The 24,222-nt window shown below is 34.1% G+C and overlaps 1 protein-coding gene across 2 annotated transcripts in view; it reads right to left on the minus strand.

The window, feature by feature from the left end:
- The window catches only part of USO1 (USO1 vesicle transport factor), an 80,216-nt gene that overhangs the window by 35,370 nt on the left and 20,624 nt on the right, over window positions 1-24,222 (minus strand). For both annotated transcript variants that reach the window (XM_086405354.1, XM_086405353.1), the window contains exons 4-8: window positions 17,735-17,811; window positions 5,439-5,539; window positions 4,937-5,039; window positions 4,540-4,595; window positions 208-328 (exon numbers count right to left, since the gene is read on the minus strand). In XM_086405354.1, the coding sequence (XP_086261480.1) occupies window positions 208-328; window positions 4,540-4,595; window positions 4,937-5,039; window positions 5,439-5,539; window positions 17,735-17,811 (458 nt within the window). The remainder of the gene's footprint in view (window positions 1-207; window positions 329-4,539; window positions 4,596-4,936; window positions 5,040-5,438; window positions 5,540-17,734; window positions 17,812-24,222) is intronic.

Here is a 24,222-nt window from a genome sequence, read left to right on the forward strand (position 1 = left end):
AAAAAGAAATCCAAACTCAACAAACCACAGAGGAAGAAAGAAAGACTGTAAAGCCTCCATCCTCCCTCAGGAAAGCCTCTTTCAACATCTAACAAAACAACAAAAAAGGCATACGCCCTCCTTTCTGCCTTCAGTTGCATTCCTCAGAAGTTAACAATTCAATGAGAACAAAAGGAACCTTCTCAAATCAATCTCTTCATACTATACCTCCATCACTGTTTCCCTCCTCTGTAATAATGTCCAGTAGTCTCTCAAAAGCATTTTCAAAAGCAACAATTTTCTGGATTGCTCCATTGCTTCTTGTTAGTGCCTGCAGTAGTAAGACGCCCTTATGGAGAAGAAAGATAATGTTGAGTGGAATATAACTTTTTAAAGACATTTAAAGATTACTTTAAAAATCACAGAGATTTAGAAGTGGCAGGAATTTTACAAGTCCAACTCCTTTGCTTTATAGATAGGGGAAAAAAGGATACAGAAGGTGAGTAATTTGCCTCCCTAAACTATACAGATTTCAAAAGACAGACCACCCTGACTAGAATCCATGTTTAGCAATTCCTAATTCAGTTCTTTTTTTCACGATTCAATACAAATATACAACAATCCTTGCTCATTCATCAATCATTACATAGCTTTCACTATGGTCTAAGAGAGCTGAACATGATTGTATCTATCTCAGTAATGCCTCTGTATGTACTTCACAATAGTAACAGTAAGAAATTGTGAAATCAATAATATAAGTCAATAAACACCACCACATTCTAGCAGGGAAAGTTCAACTATTCTTGTAGTTATTCAGCCTGCAAATTCTCCAGATTTAATTCTAAAAGTTGACAGGTGGGAAAAAAAAAAGGAAGGATGAGAATTCATGTCTCATGAATAGCATGTCTAGTACAGAACAATTCTCTGTAGTCTTTGATTATGATTTTTAGTTTTACTTAGTTCCTATTGAGCCAGATTTAGTTTATATATCTGCAACTACTTATCATTCAAGAAAAACTCACTGTTAACCATTTCTGCTTATTTCACTATCAAATAAGAATTTTACGAGCTCACAGGGAGTCTAACAATATTCTAATGGTCAAAGAGACAGAAAATATTTAATGAAAAAAGCAGTTATTATTTAAAGGAAGAGGAATAGCAACTAGGTAATTCAAAAGTGCCTAAGAGGCCAATTAGCTGTCGGCTGTCCATACTGGGCAGGTCAGTATTCACACAAGACAAAAAACGCCCACAGCCTTATTGCACTTGTCCTACTCATCTTTCTGACTGTCCACTCTCAACATTAATATGAGAAAGCGAAAGTGGTTACGTCAAATTCTCCTACTTAATGAGCTTAACTGCTAACAAAGGAGGAGGAAATACAATGGAAGAACGCTAAGGCTACGAATTAGATACAGCGGGTTTTTTAAAGTTCTGGTTAACTGCTTGTGCAACTTGAAGCAAATTACTTAAATTCTGTGTGTAATTTTTATAATGTAAGTCTCAGTACACCCATGTGTAAAACGAGGATGGTATCTTTGTCAGAGGGTTTTTATGAGGACTAAAGGAAATAAAACAGCCCCCACAGAACCCAAGGTTTCAATGCATTTCAGTTTCTTCTACCTATTATGAGAGGTATTCCTCTAGTCAGACATACCCACTAAAATGTTATTGAAAATAAAGTATACACTCATTGGTCATTGAAAGTAAGTGGGCACCAATTCCTGACTTTAAAAATTGGCAATTAAAGGGATTTATCGATTTATCCTTCCTTTCACATATGAACTGTAATTCAGGGTAATAAAATAAACTGTTCCATGAAGTAAACTTCCTCTTTGAGGAAAATTACCGCTGAATAAATGTAAAAGAATGACAAGTTCTAGAAATCATCATTTTGAAACTCTTAACAAAATTACTGATTCTGGCAATGTTCATTAATGAATGATAGGCTATAATGGACGAAAGGATCTATGAAGGGATCTGAATGTCATCACCTGAATCAAATCCACTGATCATACAAATGAGACAGCCAGGTATTTCATTTCCTCCTGTGTTGCAAATTGCTTCACCCAGGGAAAAGCAAAGAGGTGAACCAAAACCTACCTAATCAAGGCCTTTAGAAAAGTAAGACATCAACAATCAAATGTAATGAGAGAACCTTGTCTGGATCCTGATTTGGAAACCAACTATGAAAGACATTTATGAGACAAGTGGGAAACTTGAGTACAGAATAGTTATCTTATTTAAACTGAGGGCTAAGACACACTTGTTATCTCATTAAATGCAATAATTGCATTGTAGTTATATAAGGATACACATTACATGTATACTGAAGTATGCAGTAGTGAAATTATACAGAAATAGTGAAATCAGATAGGTTGATTCCTTTTAAATATTCCAGTTAAAAATAAAGGAGAAGACATAAATTAAAAAAAATACAGGAAAATGGTGAGGGGAGGAGTAGATGAAACAAGTATAATAAAATCTTGAAAATTAAGGGGTTTAGGGGATGGGTTTGTCTGTGTTTTCTCTACTTTTGTGTGTGCTTACATTTCTCATAATAATAAACTAAAGAATGCAATTACAGACTATCACTTAGATGTGAGCTGGTACCTAGAGTTTTCTCAACCTTTCTCACTAATTTTTAAGCACTAACTTGAATAAATATGATATTTCAGTGCACCTATGAAAAATGACTAACTAATTCTCTAAATCCAGATCAAAATCAATTTTTCAAATATGGAACAAACTGAGACTAAAAATCTTTACCAATAGGCTCCCTGAGCGATTTAGTCATGTTGATAACTATCACTGTATGCAATGAGAAACATTAAAAAGAAAGAAAAGAAGGAAATTAAAGTTTTAAAAAGAAGGATGAGGAAAGAAAACAATACAAAAGAGCGAGGGGAAGCAGTATACTATTCTAGGCAGTCACAGAGTGCCACTAGTGACCACCAGGGTGCTGGTTAGTTTCTTCTGATCGCCATACGCTGTAATATGCTGTTTATTACATAACGCTCAATAATAAGTATGCACAAAAAATTCAAATGAATTTGTTAAACCGAAGGAAAGACGGCTGTAAAACTCCAAAATCTAATAAACATTATAGCAAAAATATAACTTAATCCCTAATTGTAAAATTAATGAAAACCAACATAGAGAATCATTTTATCCGTCTCAAAAACAGGAAAAAAGGTTAGGAGTAGGAAAAAAGAAAAACACTAGATAGTTAAAAGAAGTGCTATATTTAAAAACCAAGATAATGCAGTTATATACACACACAAATTATATCTGAAAATGAAAATAAATGATAATAATACTAATAACAATACAGGAAGAGAGAATTTCTTTATTAATTAGTTTGTATGTATGTATGTAATAATTCTTTATTAATTGGTATGTATCTTATTTGAACTAAGGGCCAAGAGAGGAGTAGAACAACAAATTCGGGTTTAAGACACATAGTAGTATTTTAGTCAAGAAAAGACACTCAAAATTCCTAATAGGTACACAATTCTTAAAACAATATTAAGGAATAAAAAAATGTCCTCAGAAATCAATACATTCTAGAGCAATTTTCCTCCAATTAAAAAATAAATTAAAAAAAATTAAAAAGCCCTTATGAGTTTCATTACTATATTATTTCTTCACTTATAATACTGCATTCACATACATACTACAAAGTTTTAAATACAAAACTAAAAATACTGTCTATGTGGTTAAGAAGTCAAGAGCATTTCAGTTTTGTCTTTGCTTTGCCATGAACCAGTTGTGAGACCAAGAACAACCCAAATGGTGTTCACTAGCACTTAAGATGAGGAAGGAGCAAGGCCGGTGCCACAGATACAAAGAGGTATAAGACATCCCCAATGAAGGACAAGCCACTCGGTTTCTGTGCGCCTCGGCCTCTCAGTGTAAGTGTGGAGACTAAATTAGTCTGGTAAGATCTCCTAGCTCTAAAGTTTAGTTTGAAAGATTTTTCCAATTGCCATCTAAAGTATTGTGGTTTTGGTCAAGTTGTAGATAACAAAAAAAAATGGTCAAGCAGCTAAACAGTACTGTATCAAAACAAAACAGTACTGGTTAATATAAAATACTCAAATGTATATGCAAATATTAAATCGGAGCAAATCATGTGAGTTAAATAGAGATTACAAGGAAAATCCTTTGAAATATATTCAATCAATTAAGGGTGGAGAGTTCAAATGCAGCACTTAACTGTTAAGTTTATGCAGTTCAATGTCTAGGGATGTTTCCTGTACTCTCTCTGGAGGCACAGTTTGGGATCAGAACAACCTTTCAGAAAAAGATGGAAGAAATCCTAAACTTGTAGAAGGCATAAATTTGAATAGCAAAATTATTTGTCTAACCAAAATACTGAATAGGCAGAAAACAAAAAAATAATGGGGCCTTGTATATAACTTTAAAAGGTCTAAACCATTAACCCAATTTTCCAAATCTAATTTCTTATAACTCTGAAAAAGGGTCATCAAAGATTTCATTTGCAAAGAGAGAATAAAAGCTGCATATTCTGAGGCTTTTAAAAAAAATGTAACTTACATCATTACGTATAACTTCCCTGGAATCTGCTAATAAGTCCATCAATCTTGAAACACCTAGAACATATAACCATGTGTAAAACACTGGCAGATCAAAAATACCAATAGTGATTCAAATTATAAACAATTTATTAACACATCATTTCAGTTATAAAAGTGATCCTTACTTTTATTTTCTTGTTATTTTGTTGTTTTATTTTTTGTTTTGTTTTTTATGATCCTGACTTAAAAAATTTTTTTTGCCTTGTCATGAAGCATGTGGGATCTTAGATCCCCAACGAGGGATAGAACCCACACCCCTTGCATTCAAAGTGCAGAGTCTTAACCACTAGACTGCCAGAGAAGTCGGTGATCCTCACTTTTATATCAAAATAATATAAGGAAGATGAGTCACTTACCCATGGGACTGACTAAAATAATTTGCTGAACCTGAGGCCCTAGTTGTTTTAAAAGAGAAGTAAGAAGCTTCACGCCAGGCCAGCGGACATGGAAATCAAACTCCTACAATACAAGAATTCAAAATATTTAACATTTGTAATTCACATTTTCAAGAAAAACTTTTTTTTTTCAATTAGTAGTATGGTACCAAAAACTATAAGCAAACAAAAAGAGTTTAGCAAACTTTAAAAAAGTAATTTAAGAAATAAAAATAAAAATTATAAATGATCAAAATGATTAAACTGTTACTGACTAGATATAACTGTACTTTGTAAAAATGGAAACAAGCAGACAGTATGTGAAGAGATCGCACAGGTCTTAAAACAAACACGTGAATCTCTTGCAACGATACAACAAATTTCACTGTCTTAAAAAGGAACATATGTATTGCTTCCTCAGTAACACCCGAAAGGGCAACAAAAGCTTATTAAGATGACAAAAACAACAAAGTTCTTTACTTACCTCCAATAAAGATAAGAGAAGAGTGACATTTTCTTGCTGCTTAATGAAAATTTCTGTAAACTGGCTTCCCAAATCCTCACTCTGCCTTGTGGAGTTTTCTTCTGTAATATTCAAAGATAAAGTACTTGAACATGATGCTTTATTATTTTAAAGTGTCTGTTTTGCTGAAGAAGCTAAGCAGAAACGGTAATTTTCTTGAACAGTGTGGCTGGAAATGGTATCACGATTATGCTGGAAGGACATAGCCTTAAAATTACTTTCAGTGTCATTTAAAGAAATTTTTATTCTTTAAGTGTTTATGATATTCAAAGAAAATATATTTAGATCTCCACATTTTCTCAAGGTCATTTTTAGGTTAAACTTCTAGTTAGAGTACAAGGGAACTTACTGGGGTGATGGAAATATTCTATCTCAAATGTGATACTGGATACTGGTTATGCTACTATATAATTTGCCCAAACACACAGGACTACACAACCCCTAAGAATAAATGTTAATGGACGTACATCATACCCCAAAATCCGCTCCCCGCAAAAGATTACTTAACACATAGTCCTTGCTGACTCTTAGTCTCTTAGTGTTACTGAGGTAAATAATTTAATTTTAAAGTTAAACCAATCATCTAAAGATTCTTCAGTATCTGTTTCAAAAAAATTAACATATACATCCTATAAAGTTATTTGGCAGTAAAACCAGAATTTGCATGTAATTTTTCATTCATTTTTTAAAAGATTTTATATTTGTCTTTAAGATTTAATTCTTTATCTGTTGTTTCAATGCACTTTGTCAAAAAAAAAAATAAAGGGTCATTAAAAACTGAAGCAACAATTGCCAAAGCAAATTAGCATTTAAAATCTGCCTACAATATAAATGCAATATAGAGATGGCAAATACACTACTCCCATCCCCTCACCTATTCCAGACACAGCTATTCCTTTTGCACATACTGCTCCAGGCAGTGACTATAAACAATGGAGTTGGCAGTCAAGATCAAACATATTTATTATCCCTCAAATTGTTCTTTTTTCAAATGTTAGATTTTAATATTAATATACTTTAGAAATAGAAAAAACACAGCAGACCAAAAAAGCAAGACAATCCAACACTGATAGTGATAATCTCATTTAATTATTTGATGAGAAAAGAAAGAGACCAAAGTAGAAAACAGAAGTTTTCATATTCTAAGTTATTAATATAACCTAATTTTCTAGCATATTGATTAATATGCTGGGTTCATCCTTCAGAAATCCTAAGAAATATTTCTTTTATCATCTTTTTTTATCAGTAGAAGAATTCACTGTTTCTGAACCTTAAAACTATATTACTTAAAATATACTTTACTTTTAAAAGGATTAGTCTGGCTATGCTAAGAAGATGCCAAGGGAAAGAGGGAAATAATAGGCAGTTCATTTAGGAGGCAATAATCAAGGTAAGCAGTGAAGGTGGCTTGGAGAGTAGTCATAATTCTTATGAAAATAGAAGGAACAGGATTTGTTGGCATATTCCTTAGAGGAGTTGTGAGAAGGGGAGAAAAATAAAAGGTAGAGTGATTCCAAGGCTTCAGCCTGAAGTGGAAGGACGGCACTGCCACTTACTGAAGACTGCAAACACTGGAAGAAGTAAGCTGAGAATATATAGAGAACCAGAGGTTTAGTTTTGAATGTGTTCAGTTTGAGGCACATAAAAACTTGAGTGGGGTTATCAATCAACTGGATAAAGGAAAGCATAACTGTCAGTGGATGGGTTTGGGTTGGACATATATATTAGAATGGTAAACATAAAAATGATCTTTATAGTCATAAGACTGGATGATAAAGGGCATCTACAAAAAACATAGCTAACATCAAAACTTAATGGTAAAAGACTGAATGATTTTCACTTAAGATGAGGAAAAACGCAAGAATATCCATTTTACTAATTCTAATCAACATCATACGGGAGTTCTTAGTGTCACAGGGCAGAAAAAGAATAAAAGGCATATGGGCTGAAAAGAAAGAAGTGAACTGTATTTATGCTTGTTTATGTAGAAAATCCTATGGAATCTACAAAAAACCTATTAGAGAGTGAATTTAGCAAAGTTTCTGAATAAAACGCCAATATACAAAATTAATGGCATTTCTATATACTGATGATAAAAAATTAGAAATTCAAATTTTAAAAATAGCACCAATTAGGAGTGCCAGAAAGTATTAAAGACTTAGGGGTAACTCTGATAAAAGATGTATAAAATCTATATACTTTGAACACTCCAAAATGGTGATGAGAGAAATTAAGATTTAAATAATATACATACTGCGTTCCTGTATTATTGTTGTTGTTATTTAGTTGCTAAGTCATATCTGACTCTCTTGCGACCCTATGGACTGTAGCCCACCAGGCTCCTCTGTCCATGGGATTTCCTAGGCAAGAACACTGGAATGGGTTGCCATTTCCTTCTACAGGGGATCTTCCCAATCCAGCACCTCCTACATTTGCAGATGGATTCTTTATCAATAAGCCACCAGGGAAGAGCTTTTGTATTACAAGGCTCAAAATTGTTAAAATATCAGTTTACTCTCATATCAATCTGCAGATTTAACGGAATCCCAATCAAAATATCAATTTTTTTTTAGGTAGAAATTGACAAACTGATTCTAAAATTGATATGGGAGTGTTAAGGACCAAAAAGAGCCAAAATAGTTTTGAGAAGGAACAAAGTTGGAGGACTTACACTGGTAAAGATTTACTATAAAGATAAGAGTAACCAACAGGGGCTTCCCAGGTGGCACAGGGGTAAAGAATTCACCTGCCAATACAGAAAACACAGAGATGCAAGTTAGATCCCTGGGTCAAGAAGATCCCCTGGAGTAGGAAATGGCAGCCAACTCCAGTATTTTTGCCTGGAACATTCCATGGACAGACGAGCCTGGTGGGTTACAGTCCAGGGGGCTGCAAAGAGTTGGACACGACTGAGCATATTCACACGCACAGTAACCAATACCGCGTCATGCAGGCAACATGAAAGACATAGAGACCAACAGAACAGTAAGTCTAGAAACACACCCATTGGTTCGCAGACCTAATCACAAGAGTTAAAACTCTAAAACTTTTAAAAGAAACTATAGAAGAACATTTTAGTGATTTTAGGTTTGGTAAAGATTTCATAAATAGGAAACAAAAGGCCCAAATTATATAAGAAAAATAATCAATAGACTGGAATTAATGAAAATTAAAAATTTTGCTCTTCAAAATACAATGTTAGGAAAATAAAAAGGCAAGTCAAAGACTGAGAGAAAGTATTTGTGAAACATATATCACAAGGACTTTTATCTAGAATATATACAGAACTCTTACAAACTGAAGTATAAGAAGACAATCGAGTATAAAAAAAAAAGAACAAAAGGATATGAATAAATATGTCACCAAAGAAAGTAAAAGGGCTTCCCTGATAGCTCAGTTGGTAAAGAATCCACCTGCAATGCAGGAGACCCTGGTTCAATCCCTGAAGAATTGGGAAGATCTTCTGGAGAAGGGACAGGCTACTCACTCCAGTATTCTTGGGCTTCCCTTGTGGCTCAGCTGGTAAAGAATCCGCTAACAATGTGGATCGAACCCAGGGTTCAATCCCTGGGTTGGGAAGATCCCCTGGAGAAGGGAAAGGCTACCCACTCCAGTATTCTGGCCTGGAAAATTCCATGAACTATATAGTCCATGGGGTCGCAAAGAGTTGGACACGACTGAGCTACTTTCACTTAACTTCACAGAAAGTATATGGGTGGCAAATAATCACATGAAAAACTGTCAATATAATTATTTATTGTGAAAATATAAAACTACCATGAGATACTATTTCACATCCATCAGAACAGCTAAAACTTAAAAAGATAGAAAGTATTGGACAGGATGCGGAGGAAATAGAATTCTTATACACTGCCAGTGGGAATTTTAAATGGTATAACTACTTTGAAAAACAGTTTGGTTATTTCTTGTAAAGGTAAACATACACCTACTCTATCACTTAGCTAATCTATTCTTTGGTACTCAACAGAAATGAAAATGTATGTCCACAAAAAGACTTGTACATAGAAGCTTCAAGGGTAACAGCTAAAAACTTGGACAAACAATCCAAATGCTCACCAACAAGGGAAGGGATTAACATTTTGTTATATATTCATACAACAGCAATAAAAAAGGATTAAACTCTTGATATGCACTATGAATGAAACTCAGAATAATTATGCTGAGTGAAAGAAGCCAGACCAAAATAAACCAAAAACAGAGTATATATTGTATGATCTTATTTACATAAAAATTCCAGAAAAATGCAAATAATCTACAGTAATCACAGATCTATGATTAAATGGGGATAGAAGGAGGAGGAACTGATTACAAGCAAGCACAAAGAAACTTGGATATGTTCATTATTTTGGTGGTAGTGATAGTTTCATGGATTTATACATATGTCAAAATTCATCAAACTGTATATTTACACATTTATTATATTTTAATTATAATTCAATAAAGTTGTGTGTGGAAGGAAAAAATCTAATTGGAGACATCAAGTTAAGTATTTGAATATACATATATGGATATCAGTGGCGAGGTCTGGGTTGGACATAGATATTTGAGAGGCAGGCATACAGACTGTACTTGAAGTCACAAGCCTAGATGAGACCACTGAAGGAAAAAATAGAGAAGGAAAGAAACCCATGCCCTGGGACATTCCAATGTTAAAAAGACTGGCGAGAAAAGAAAGAAAACAACAAATGAGACAAAGAAAGAGTAGCCCAGTGAGACAGGAAGAAAATCAGGGAGACAGAAATGAATGAAGAAGTGTTTCAAGGAGAAAGGAGCAATTACCTGTCAAATACTATCTCTGAACTTAACATGTTGAGAAATAAAGTAGCACTGCTAACACAGGCAGAATTTGTTTATGAACAGAATGGCTAGGGTGTGTGGTATAGTCAGAGACTTTTTTGAAAGGCAGTCAAGTGAAAAGAAAGCTCACAAAGGTTTTAAGTCAGACTGATTATACCCATTTTCATCCATTTAGTCACATTACTTTGGGCAAAGAGCCCAACTGTACAAGCTTCAGATTCCTTACTTGTAAAATGGGAACAGCTTTCTTTTACACAGGGTTTTCCGTAAGGATCTGAGTAACTAAAACATCTAGCACAGTGTTTGGTGAATAGTAAGTGCTCAATAACAGTAACGACGACATGATCATCATCATCCCTAACACAGGATTTCTCAACCTTGGCACTACTGACAATGACATTGTTGTGAGAGGCTCCCCAAGCATTGCAAGATGTTTAGCAGCACCCCTGGCCTTTACCCACAAGATGCCAATTGCAATTCATTACAGTTACTCAAGTTGGGATAACCAGACATGTCTCCAGACGTTGACAAATGTCCTTCAGGTGGCAGGAGGGGCCGAACTGCCCTTAAGAACCACAGTTCTAAGATTTATAACACACTACACATCTACATGCATTGATATTATCTAGTTTTCTTTTTTTTGGTCGGTTCCTTGACCAGGGATCCAATCTGGGCCCTTGGCAATTAATGTGTGGAGTCCTAATCACTGGACCACCAGGGAATTCCCTCAAGTTTCAAAATTATACAGAACATAACAGTCTTCTTTTAATGATTCAAAAAATTTTTCAAATTCTTATAAGGTTACTATCAATGAGTATTACACCAAGATGCAAAAGATGTCTAAGAAAAAGTATGACTTATGATATTTCCAGAAACATGCTTATCTGTAAACAAATCCTGTCACTGATATTTTACCTTATATCTTTCTCATAAAAGTTGTATCCAATCTACTAAAATAAGTAGCTACTTGAGTTCATGATTGATCGGATGCCAAATAAAGTTGCTTCATTTTTGACATCAGTAAACAATTTTTTCCCCTTTTAGTTCAATTTTTTAGATTAATGGTGGTTTCAGAAGAATTGCCTAGGGAAGCGGTCATTATTTCCATTGCAGTATTTCCATTATTTCAGGGAAAACAGGTAGAGGACGACATGAAGGGATTAAAAAAACTACATCTGAAAGCTATCATTATGTTACTGCATAATTATTATGTCAAGGCTATTAAAGGGGCAAAGGCTTGATGTAACAAAGGCCTAATACAATCATAAAGAAGTCTAATACTCAAACATAACTAGCATGGACTCAAGGGACAATATCTATCACTGATCTGCTTAAAAGATTTCCTGCTGTTCCTTTGGGAGCAGATAAAATCCTGTGCCCTGATTATTCACACATCTCTGAAAGTAAAATTCTGCATGGTACATTGTGGTTTTCAATACTCAAAGCTGAATTTACCTATGGAGTTGGAAAAAAACAGACTAGGTAAGTAGCAGGAACTGCACTCCCTTTCCATTTTATTTGCAAGGTGATGTGATGATGGGAAGGGAGATAACAAAGAAACTGGGAAAGATACGAGAATTTGGAAGCTAATAAAACCTTTTGAAAATCTCCCTCTTTAGAATCAGCCATGAAAAATAGCCCTGATTCCCATGGTATGGTAAATGCCCTTTATCCCATAAAATTTCACAAGGTTTGCTGGGCTAATAAGCCTATCTTGTTTTTAGCTACCCTGGAACCCTAACAAACCATGGCTAGGTGGGGGATGGTACCAAGAACAAATACTTAGCCAAAATCTATAGATAAAAAAGCAAAGAAAATCTGTGCAAAAAGTGTCAAGAGAAAAACTCTCCACATACATGAGAAATGTTGAATAGGCAAGTAGCTTAACTGTCTCCGCCTTAGAACTGTTTCCTTCTAAGAGAGTATTAATACAATCGCAGCAATGCAATGACCTAATTGTGATGCTTTGTAGGGTTATTTTACATTTGCATATTTGCGTATTTTCATATTTATTACATGAGAGCACACTTGGGTATACAAGTAACAAAATAATGCTTTTGAAATATAATTTATTTTAAAATGGTTTTTATGAGTGTTGTGAATATAGTAGACAATATAAACTCAACTACAGGGACAAGACAGTAATGTACATGAATGAAGCAGGCCAGCTGTAAGACCACAAGGAGGATGGAGACTATGTGCTCTTCTAAGGAAGGCAGCAGTTACTCAGCCCCAACTGACTGCTGCAATGGGACAGTGCAGGCCTAGGTGTCATCAGTCTTCAGATTTTTTTAGCAATTCAAAATCTAAAAAGTGATATCAAAGTACCCCATTTTTAATGTTAGCAACTTATTTATTATTGAAAATACTAAGTAGTCAAACAACCTTTCACGTAAGACAGACAATGCCCTTGGGCCCAAAGACTGTGACCTCTGGAGAAGGGTTCAAAATAAAAGTCAATGGAATCTGGGGGACGTCCCTGGCGCTTCAGTACTTAGGAGTCCATGCTTCCACTGCAGGATGCATGGGTTTGATATCTGGCCAGGGAACCAAGATCCCACATGCCACACAGTACAGCCCCCCAAAAAAAAAAAAAAAAAAGATTGACATCTGGGAGAATATTCAAACTTATAAGTTAATCTTAAAAGGAAGGGAGGAAAACCATATACAGATTTGATGGATTCTTCCTATGAAATATTTTTATGTGGACAAATGCAAATAACCAAGCTGTGGTTTAAGTCTTGGTTAGTATTTCTCAAAATCCAGGATTGTGTGGCATGTGTTAACAGGTATCTCATGAAAGCAAGCACAGGTACACAAATATATCTGGATTAAACAAAACTGAATAGGCTCCTTTTTGCAGAATTCTCAATATTTACTACATTAATGTAAATTTTGTGACATTTCAGAGGGAGATACAGTATGTTATGTTTAACTACAGATACCTTTTAATACAGAGAACTCTAGAACTTTTGTGCTTTACTATAAGGAACACAAGTTTAACAGAAGAAAAAGTTTAATTTAGTGCAGGCATTGAGCACAAACTAATAACTTAGCAAGAAGTAGATTTAATACTACACATGCAATTCATTCTGTAGCTATACTCTATAAAATACTATAGCTTAGCAGTATATAATTAAGATCTATGTTTTGAATTGAACTAGTAAAGATGAACCTGTTCCAACGATCTATGGTTCCTTCTGATTTAATATTAACTAAAAAAGTGTTAGTGAGATATACTCCACTTCCTTCAAGTTACAGTCATAAGACAGCACTTCTAAATTTTAATGAAGAGTCCCACAAAAATTTGCTAAGTGATTAAAGTAACATACAAAGCTATTTTGATGTGGAAGTTTGTCAAGCTAAAATTATAACACTAATTATATCTAAAGATTGTAAAACAAAACTAGACTCATGAAATACTATGTTTTTATAAGTAGGCAAAAGTATGAAACATGTAAATAATCCCTTTTCATCCAATATAATTATTTGAGAAATCCCAGAGTTAAGTCTATTTTTTAACATCCTATAGCTTATGTACTATTTGGTATACTTATTATAACTTGTAAAAGTAAATATCCCTTTGTTGTTTAGTTACTAAGTCATGTCTGACTCTGTTGCGACCCTATGGACTGTAGCCCGCCTGGCTCCTCTATCCATGGGATTCCCCAGGCAAGAATACTAGAGTGGGTTGCCATTTCCTTCTAAAAGGGATGTTCCCCACCCAGGGATTGAACCCCAGTCTCATGCATTGGCAAGCAGATTCTTTGCCACCAGGGAATCCCAAATGAAAAATTAAGAACAAAATGACGTTTTGAAATTATAGTGAAAATAAACCTAAGACAGGCATATCAAATTAAAGATTGCTTTTTAAAAAGTCCATGTAAACCTCTGGAAATATTTCACACCTATTTATGTGGCTTTTAACTAAATATGTATATATACATTTACTCTTCAAATGTATTTACAGTTGTGTTTTTTCCAGTTATATAAACAATATTAAAAAACATTCTGGACCTTCTTGTTGAAACTCCACATTAAGTTCATAATCCGTATTATGGAGGACAAAAGAGATATTCTGATAAAAGTAGTTATAACTCAGAGGGAGGGAATAACAAGTAATCTTTTACACTGTGGTCAATTAGTTAAACAAGCAGACCTGTACTTTTAAACATCTGTCTGCTTTTCTGATTATTAAATCAGAAAACTACGAAATACAAAAAAAGGTATAAAAAATTTTGTTACCCTACTTAGTAGACAATCTTATGTAAGTTATATATCTCTGGGGTTTCTCTTTAGTAAAGAGAAAAATATTACCTACCTCACAGTTTGCTAACAGGATCAAATAAGATAATGGACATAAAAGCACTGTAAAATTTAAACTCTATAAATATGACGAAACAATAATAGTACTACTCAACAAGGACACAGCATTTTCGCAAGACTCAAGGCATATTAATTAATTAGGTGGTCAATATTATCTATTTTGAAACAAGGGGTTCAAATTTCACAAAAGGTAATGTTATATAGCTTAAAAGTTAGTTTCTTTGTTAGCTTTTTGTTAGGTATAGGAAATTTTGTCATGTACCATTTTAAACCTACTTTAGATGAGGATTTTTCTTCTTCATTTTAAAAAGTTAAGGATCTCAGGAAAAATAGTAAAACAAAAAAAAGTGGTTACTTTAAATTAACTATGAGGAAAAGAAGAATCAATGTTAAAAAGTAAATGGAAATTGAATCGGACCACTAGAAAAAAGGCAATAATGGTGAGTTTTATAAATTAATATTAAAAAATGTCAGTAACCAGGCCTTGTGCATGCATAATTTTAAAGGGACAATATCAACATATAAGTATTCTCTGAACTGGAATACCTTCCAGTTCTTCTTGAATATAGGTAAAATTTATATGTATACACGTATATATATATATATGTATACATATTCAAATATTATTTTTAAATAAACTGGCTCAAAAATTCCCCCCTGGAAACACATAAGAAGTAATTCAAATAAATTGTCCTACCAGAGAAAAAACTTTAATTTCATTAAAATATGTACTAGAATATTTTCTGTGTCCTGGACAATAAATAATATTGTAGTCATAGAAATGATAAAATAAGATTATAAAATATTGCTTTTTAATGAAGGAATTCTTATATATTAAAATAAATCTCAAGATTTTTTTTTTTACCAGCCAGAAGAAACTCACTTGACAGTGTCCTTTTATATTATCAGAAATTATGCCTAAAAGCATCATGCATATTAAATGCAATCTTTTACCTTCAACATCATCTGAAAAGGTAGACAAAATAAATAAAAGTGGGTGATAAAGAAAACTTTTTTATGTAGTAGTATTCACAATAAAATAAATAAGAGCTTAAAAACATCAAATAAGCAATATAATTTCTTAAAGGAAGAGCTTCATACTCATTTTACTCACATATTTTAGATATTCTAATAGATGTAGCATGTGCTATATATTGCAGAGTTATGAGACATATTTACCAATAAATTGAGGGGTTATTAAAATAACTCCAATGAAGTTGAATTCATTTTAAAATGAAGTTCATTATGTCAGCTAAGAAATATCTTTTAATGAAGCAGTAAAGAGAAAGTATCAATAATAAAATTGAAGACCCTATTTCTCAGTATCTAGATTTCTAAAAATTGACTCAGGCTATTAGCCTAAGTTCATATTTTAATCTTTCCTAGAAAAAATGACTCCACTATTGCAGTTTCTACAATTGTTTACCCTGTTTCATCCAAAGAATCACTTTTTGGATGGTAAATTAAAAATAAGGAGCCCAAATACATTAACAGAAGCAAAAAAATGGACTTAAACATTACTAGATTATGAATTTTGGAGAAGGCAATGGCGCCGCACTCCAGTACTCTTGCCTGGAAAACCCCATGGACGGAGGAGCCTGGAAGGCTGTAGTCCATGGGGTCTCTGAGGGTCAGACACGACTGAGCGACTTCACTTTCACTTTTCACTTTTCACTTTCATGCATTGGAGAAGGAAATGGCAACCCACTCCAGTGTTCTTGCCTGGAGAATCCCAGGGGTGGGGGAGCCTGGTGGGCTTCCGTCTATGGGGTCACACAGAGTCGGACACGACTGAAGTGACTTAGCAGCAGCAGTAGCAGCAGATTATGAATTTATAACAAAGGAATATCACCTAATTGATGCTAAACAGTTTTTTAAAAACACAAAAATTACTTAAAAAAAAAAGAGCTAAATTTTCAATCTGAAACAACTAAGAAAAAATTTAATGTTTTCTAATAAGTGTAACTGCATCTAATTTTCTGAGAAATGACTAGTGGAAATAAGTATCTTTTTCTTCAAAATGGTGGTACTGTATTTAAGTATTATTATGTAACTGACAGCCTCTTTTTCAATGAGAACCAAATTATGTTTACTAAAGATTTTTTTACTCCTGAGAAATTAATAAAGTCGTGAGGTAGACATTACAGAGAAATAAAAATTTAAGAGAAAGGATATTCAACTCTAAAAAATTGTGATTATGCAACACAACCCAGTTTCAAATGTTATTACTGGTATTTTGTGAAATTAATATCTATACATATTTCTGTTACACTTTTACTTTAATAAAATATGTGTACACAATATTATCTATACATTTCTTTATGTTACCTACTCAGATTTTGGAGGACCCTATAATTTCAGTCTAAATTAGCCTTATAATATGCATGAATATCACCCTTTAGATTGTCTAGAAAAATGAAAAACCCGCTATGTCCTATTGCAACAGTCAATGTGAAATAAGGAAAGCACTCTTCAATAGCATTGGAAAATGTTACTCAGTGTCTGTTTTTACAATACATGGAATAAAATGTACGGACTTCCAGTCAAGTATTTCACATGCTGGGATTTGCCTGGTGGCCAAGAGGTTAGGATTCCAGGTTTTCATTGCCATGGCCTGGGTTCAATCCCCGGCTGGGGAACTGAGATCCTGGAAACTGCACGGTGCGGCCAAAAAGTAAACACACAAAAACAAAAAACCTTCCAAATATAAAAAAGTTAACATAAGATCTATGTTAGAAATTCAAGTATATATCAGGAACAATTCCTCTAACTTCATACTGCTCACCATGTAACATATAAATAAAAGTTTGATTTTTAATCAATAGCCAAAAATGATTATTTAACTGAGAGACTACTAATATTCATTCTGCTAAACTAAAATCAATAAAGAGAGAAAAATATATTTTAAAAAGAAGAATCTAATTCCACCTCCAAATCACATACAAAGCAGTCATCTTAAAGATATTTTCTAATGTTTTCCCTTTATTGATTAGAACAAAAAAGAAGAAAAAAAATCTTAAAAATAAATTTATAAAATAAAATCAACCCTAAAACAGCAAAAATGGACAACCCAGTTAATTTTATGTACAGAAAACACAATGAAAGAAACTTACCTACTTCTTCCTCTTCATCATTAGATATTATATTATACAATGTGTCCAAAGCATAACCTATTATTTCAGAATCCGAACTGGAAGAAAGAAATTATTACACTTATACACTGCCAGTTAGAGTATAAGCTGTTATGACTATTTTATAGACTTTTCTTTAACAAGATTGTATAAAACACTAATCTCACTTCTGAAGACCTACCCTAAGAAAATATCAGAGTGCAAACTGTGAAGACGTATAAAGGTCTATTTTTGTAATAATACTGAAAAATTAGAAGCAACTTAAATGTCCAATAATATTTTTTAAAAGTGTGGTAAATCCATATATAGCAGCAATTAAAAAATGTATTTTTAAAGAATGTTTAATGACATGGTAATTAAAACACCCCTGATTTAATGCCAGTAGGAAAAAAACGGAATACAAAAATCAATGTGAAGAATGATCCCATCTATGAAAAACCATATATATATTTTCATGTGTGTATGTATATATTTTAAGGAAACCTTATAAATCAATTTGGAAAAGAAATCCAACTTTAAAACAAGCAAAATCAGCACAAGCCAGGTAATTTTTTAAGTCTGTGTGTATGTTTACGTATATGTTTTATAACATAAATATGTTATAAAGTGTTATCTCTAGTTGGATCTCTACAATTTGTTTCCTTGATCTGTATTTTATTTTCTTAAAAAAAAAAAATTTACAGTAAACATTTACGACATTTATAACATCAGGAAGTTTTTCCTTTTACTCATTTGTTTCAGGAAGTATAAGTTTTTTTATCTTTTTCTCTTTTGTTCAGGAAGTATACTTTTTTTTTTTGTCTTGTAGCATGTGGGATCTTAGTTCCCTGACCAGGGATTGAAACTATACTCTCTGCATTAGAAGTGCAGAGTCTTTTAACCACTGGACTGCCAAGGAAGTCCATGGAAGCATATTTTTGTTGTTGATAAACAGATATAATTTGAAAGCACAATGGAAGATGATGGCATTCAGAGTGAAAAGCAAGAATGAGACACAGATCAGAAAGATTCAATAAATATAAAGAAGTGATGAGGAGTGAAAGCAAAAATGAGGGACAGAGGGTCACAACCAGAGGATGTAAATATCATATAAAATAGATTTTTAAAATTATTATTATCTGTTTTTGAGAAACTTAAGAGGGACATCTCTTAAGAGACCTTTGAGAAAGCAGGAATAGAAGGAAACTTCCTCAAAATGAAAATCTGACAATTAACATCATATGTAATGGTGAAAGACTAAACGCTTCACCCCTAAAGATCAGTAACAAGATAATGATGTCTCCCCTAGCCACTTCAACCCAACACTGAACTACAGGTTCTAGCTAGAGCATTTGGCAAGAAAAGGAAATAAAAAACATACAGATTAGAAAGGAAGAACTAAAACTATCCCATTCACTGATGACATGACCTTGTACATAGAAAATTCTAAGGAAACCACTAAAAACCTATTAGAACTAGTAAATATATTCAGCAAGGTTGAAGGACACATGCTTAACATAAAAAAAAAAAATCAACTGTACTTCTCTATACTAGCAATGAACAATCAGACAATAAAAAATTTAAAATTCCATTTAAATAACATAGAAAAGTTTTAAATACTTTGAAATAAAATTTTACTATAGTCCAAGACTTATACACTGAAAACTATAAAACATTGTTGAAAGAAATTATCTAGAACTCAAATAAATGAAAAGATATTCTGTGTTCATGAATAGGAAGATGTAATGTTGTAAACATGGAAATATACCCCAACTTGACTTGCAGAATCACACAATCCCTATAAAAATCCCAGCTACCAGCTGATCGTAAACCTGTATGGGAATGCTGGGAATGCAACGTATCCAGAATAGCCAAAATCATCTTCAAAAAGAAGAATGAAGTTGAAGGACTCACATTTTCTGATTTCAAAACTTCCTATAAAATTATAGTAATCAAGACAATACTGGCATAAGGACAGACACAGAATAATAAAATAGATAAAGTCAAACATTTATTTCAGTTTATTTTTGGCAAGGGTGCAAAGACCATTCAATGAGGAAAGAACAGTATCTTCAACAAATGGTGTGATGGACAATTAACAGCCACATGCAAAAAGCTGGACTCCAATTTCACACCTTATATAAAAATTAACTCAAAATGGGATACAAGATTTAAATATAAGAGTTAAAACTATAAAACTCTTAGATGAAAGCACAGGTACAAATATTCAAAACCCTGGATTAGGCAATGGTTTCCTAAGATATGATACTAAAAGCATAAGCAAGAAAAGATAAAACAGATAAACTGGATTTTGTCAAAAGTAAAAACATTTGTCCTTCAAATGACACTATTAAGAAAGTGAAAAGAAAACCCAAAATATGGGAAAAAACATTTGCAAATCATATGTCTATTAAGGGATTTGTATTCAGAATAATATACAACTGAACAATAAAAAGAGAACTTAAAAAAAAAGACAAACAAATTAAAATTAGGCAAAAGGCTCAGTCATTTCTCTAATAAAGACACATGAATGGTAAATAAGCACATGGAAAGACACTCAACAATAATTAGGAATATGCAAAGCGTAAGTCATTAGGTATGTGCAAAGGAAAACTACAAGATACTCTCACTAGGATGGCCATTTTTAAAAAAGGGCAATAAAAACATGTTGGTGAAGAGAAACTGGACCTTTACACCTGCAGATTAAGATGTAAAACGGCACAGCCCCCCATGTTAAGAGTTTGGCAGTTTCTCAAAAAGTTAAACTACATGACCCAACAATTGCATTCTTTTATATAAAGTATATGTTCACACAAAAACCAGTACACAAATGTTCCTAACAGCATTATTCCTAACAGTCAAAAAATGGAAATACTCCCAAATGTCTGACAACAGGTGAATGGATAAACAAATAGGCTATATCCGTGTGCGTGTGTGTTAGTCACTCAGTTGTGTCCTATTCTTTGTGACAGCTCCATGTCCAAGCAATTTCCCAGGCAAGAATACTAGGGTGGGTGGCCATTTCCTTCTCTAGGGGATCTTTCCTGGAATATTATTCAGCAATCAAAAGGTATGAAATATACTAATGCATGTTACAACATGGATGGACTTTGAAATATTATGCTAAGTGAAGGAAGCCAGACACAAAAGTCCCACATTTTATGATTCCATTTATATGAAATGTTCAAAACAGTCAAATTTATACAGAGAAAAAGTAGATTAGTTGTTGCTAGGCAACAACTAATTGGAACGTTGGAACGGGGGTGGTAGGCACTAGGCAATAACACCTAATGGATACTGGACTGTTTTTGAAGTGATGAAAATGTTTTGGAATTAGATAGTGGTGATAGTTATACAACTTTGTGAATATACTAAAACCACTGAAATGTACACTTAAAAAAAAAAAACAACAACTATTGAGGTGACATGGTTCGGAAACACTAGTTTCCATCAGACAACTTTCAGGCCCTGAATGTGAGACTTGGGAGAATAAGCAGTTGCTCCTCAAGTTTTAAGAGGAATGAACCCATGGACAGATGGAGTTTCAAGACATGCCAAGAAAGGGAACACAGTTCTGTGTGATGCAGCCAAGGATGAAGGGGATAAGGATGAAGAGGATTCAGCTGAAGGATTCTTAGAGTATTAGGTGGCCCAAGAGCATAAGCATAAAAGAGTAATGAAGATGAGAAGTGGAAAGAGATGGCTGCAGAATATATACCTTTGCAATCAATGAAGTTAAGAAAGCACTTGTAGCATGTTTTGAGAACAGAAGATAACAGATAAATAGAGAAGACAAAGGAAATGGAATTTGACACAAGAAAAGGAGTAAAACACAAGAAGGTTCACAGAAGTTTGGCTTTATTGTCTAAGAGGCATAATAAAACACCCATCAGCCTCTAACACGATCAATTATTAGTTCACATATTCACAAGGCTACATGGTACACCTTATTTCTACATGGTACACCTTATGAATGCCTGGCACAGAGTAAATGTTCAATAAATGTTTTTAAAAATATATTTCTTAACCTTTGTATCAAGACTATTATTTTCTGCTGCTGCTAAGTTGCTTCAGTCATATCCGACTCTGTGTGACCCTGTAGACGGCAGCCCACCAGGTTCCACCATCCCTGGGATTCTCCAGGCAAGAACACTGGAGTGGGTTGCCATTTCCTTCTCCAATGCATGAGGGCCACTTTATATAAGGGGAAGCATTCTGTTTTCTGTATCAAGATAGTTGTTTCATAACCAGTTTTGTAAGACTCAATGAGAAATGCATGCATAAAGATACATGAAAAAAATTACATGTATGTTTAATAATCACACTAATTTTTTTGATCTAACATTTGTTTTCTCGTAACTTAAGAGTATTGTTTAAAGCAGATAGCAAAATTGGGTTACTTTATTACTTTTCTATTGACGCTGTAGCAAATTACTACAAATTCAGTAGTTTATATAACACAAATATATTATCTTACTGTTCTGGAAGTCAGAGAGCTGAAATGGGTCTCAGTGGACTAAAGTCAGGTCTCATCTGGGGTGCCTTCTTTTCTGATGCCTTTCAGGGAGAATCCATTTCCTTGCCTTTTCCAGGTCTAGAGGTCCCCTTTCACTTCTAAAACCAGCAAAGACAGATGGAGGTCTTTTCATTTTACCTCATTCTGACCTCCTCTTTTGGATTCCTCTTCAACTTTTGAGAAGCCTTAGGATTACCTTGGGCCCACCTGGATAATCCAACATAATTTCTCTATCTAAAAATCCATAACTTAATCATATCTCCAAAGTCTCTTCTGCCATCTAAGGTAACATTTATAGGTTGTGCTGAGAGAATATAAACATCTTTGGGGGACCATTATTCTTCCTACTGCAGTTGCCCACCTGGTGTTAAAATAACAGATAGTCCTGCAGCTGCCCACTCCAGTGTTAATAACAGACAGTTCTGGAATAACATCCAATGGATTCAATCAAACACATTAGAATTAATTGGCTTTGGGGGGCTTTCCTGGTGGTCCAATGGTTAAGACTCTGTGATCCCAATGCAGGTGGCCCAGGTCCGATCCCTGGTCAGAGAAGTAGATTCTAAATGCAACTAAGAGTCCACATGCTGCAACAAAGAGCAAAGACCCCATGGGCTGTTAAGACACAGCACAGCCAAATGAATAAATAACAAAAACAAGAATTAGTTGGCTTTCAAAGGTGGCCAACGTGAGTTACACTGAGGAGGATAGCAAAGATTCTATTCGGCATGAACAAGCAGCTGGGCATTGCTGAAATACCATTTTAAAAGAGGTTATGAGTTTTGATAGACAGGCAGCATCTAAGTCTTTAAAAAGCTTACATGCAGGACTTCTTTGGTGGTTCAGTGGTTAAGAACTTGCAATCTAATGCAGGGGACATGGGTTCAATCCCTGGTGGGGGAAATAAGCTCCCCCACATGCTTAGAACCACATGCTGGAACTACTGAGCCCACAAGCTCTGGAGCCTGTGTGCTGCAACTAGGACCTGATGCAGCCAAATAAATAAAGAAATATATATATATTTTAAAATGCTTATATGCTTTGCTTTGTTTGAGGAACTTGCATTTCACACTGCACTGAGTTGGTTAAATGCATTAAACAGGTGAGTAATAGAAGATTCACATTTCAGACAGATATTCTTGAAATGAATGGAAAGACAAAGAGGTCAGAGGCAAAAAATAGAGTCTGGAGGTGGTGGGTGATTTTAAATTATGTAAAACAACAACAACAACAAAAAACCTCTCTGTTACAGCTCACTTCAAAAGGTGGACCCTAAGTCTCCTCTTCTTTAATACAGGCTGAATTTATTAACTTGCTTCTAGTAAAGTACAATGTAATGGGATTGACAATAGGTGACTTCTGAGACAAAGTCCTAAAAGGCATTGTGGTTTTCTATTCTCCCTCTAAGATCACTTGCTCTGGGAGAAGCCAGTTTCTCATATCATGAGGATGCTAAAGCAGTCCTTCAGAGAGAGCAACAAGATGAGATATTGAGGCCTCTTGCCTCAGGTAAGTGAGCCATCTTGGAATCAGATACTCCAGCCCCAGTCAAGCCTTCAGATGACTCCAGTCCTGGCTGACATCTTGTGCACAACCTCGTAAGAGAGCTTGAGCCAGAACCACCTAGCTAAGCCACTTCTGAATTCCTGATCCACAGGAACTGTGACATAATAAATATTTGTTATTTTGAGCCAGGAAGCTGTGAGGTAATTTATTACACACTAATAGATAACTAATACAGTGGCTGTGAAAATGACTTAAGTGATTAATACTGAGAGCCAAAACTAGGACTGACAATTGAAATCAAGAGAATTCATGGATTCCAGCTTTTTTTTTTTTTTGTCTGGATGGGCATAATGGGTTAAGCAGAGGGATGAATTCAGCACAAAACCTCCCGTTTCTTATTTTAATGGAAAGGTGCTAACTGGGATGAACTTGGGTCAAAGGCAGCTGAAGTGGATCAGGCGGGTGAGGG

Source organism: Bos grunniens, chromosome 6 (assembly GCF_055505025.1).
Source record: "Bos grunniens cultivar Pamir isolate PY7600 chromosome 6, Bosgru_T2T1.0, whole genome shotgun sequence".
NCBI classification, from domain to species: Eukaryota; Metazoa; Chordata; class Mammalia; order Artiodactyla; family Bovidae; genus Bos; species Bos grunniens.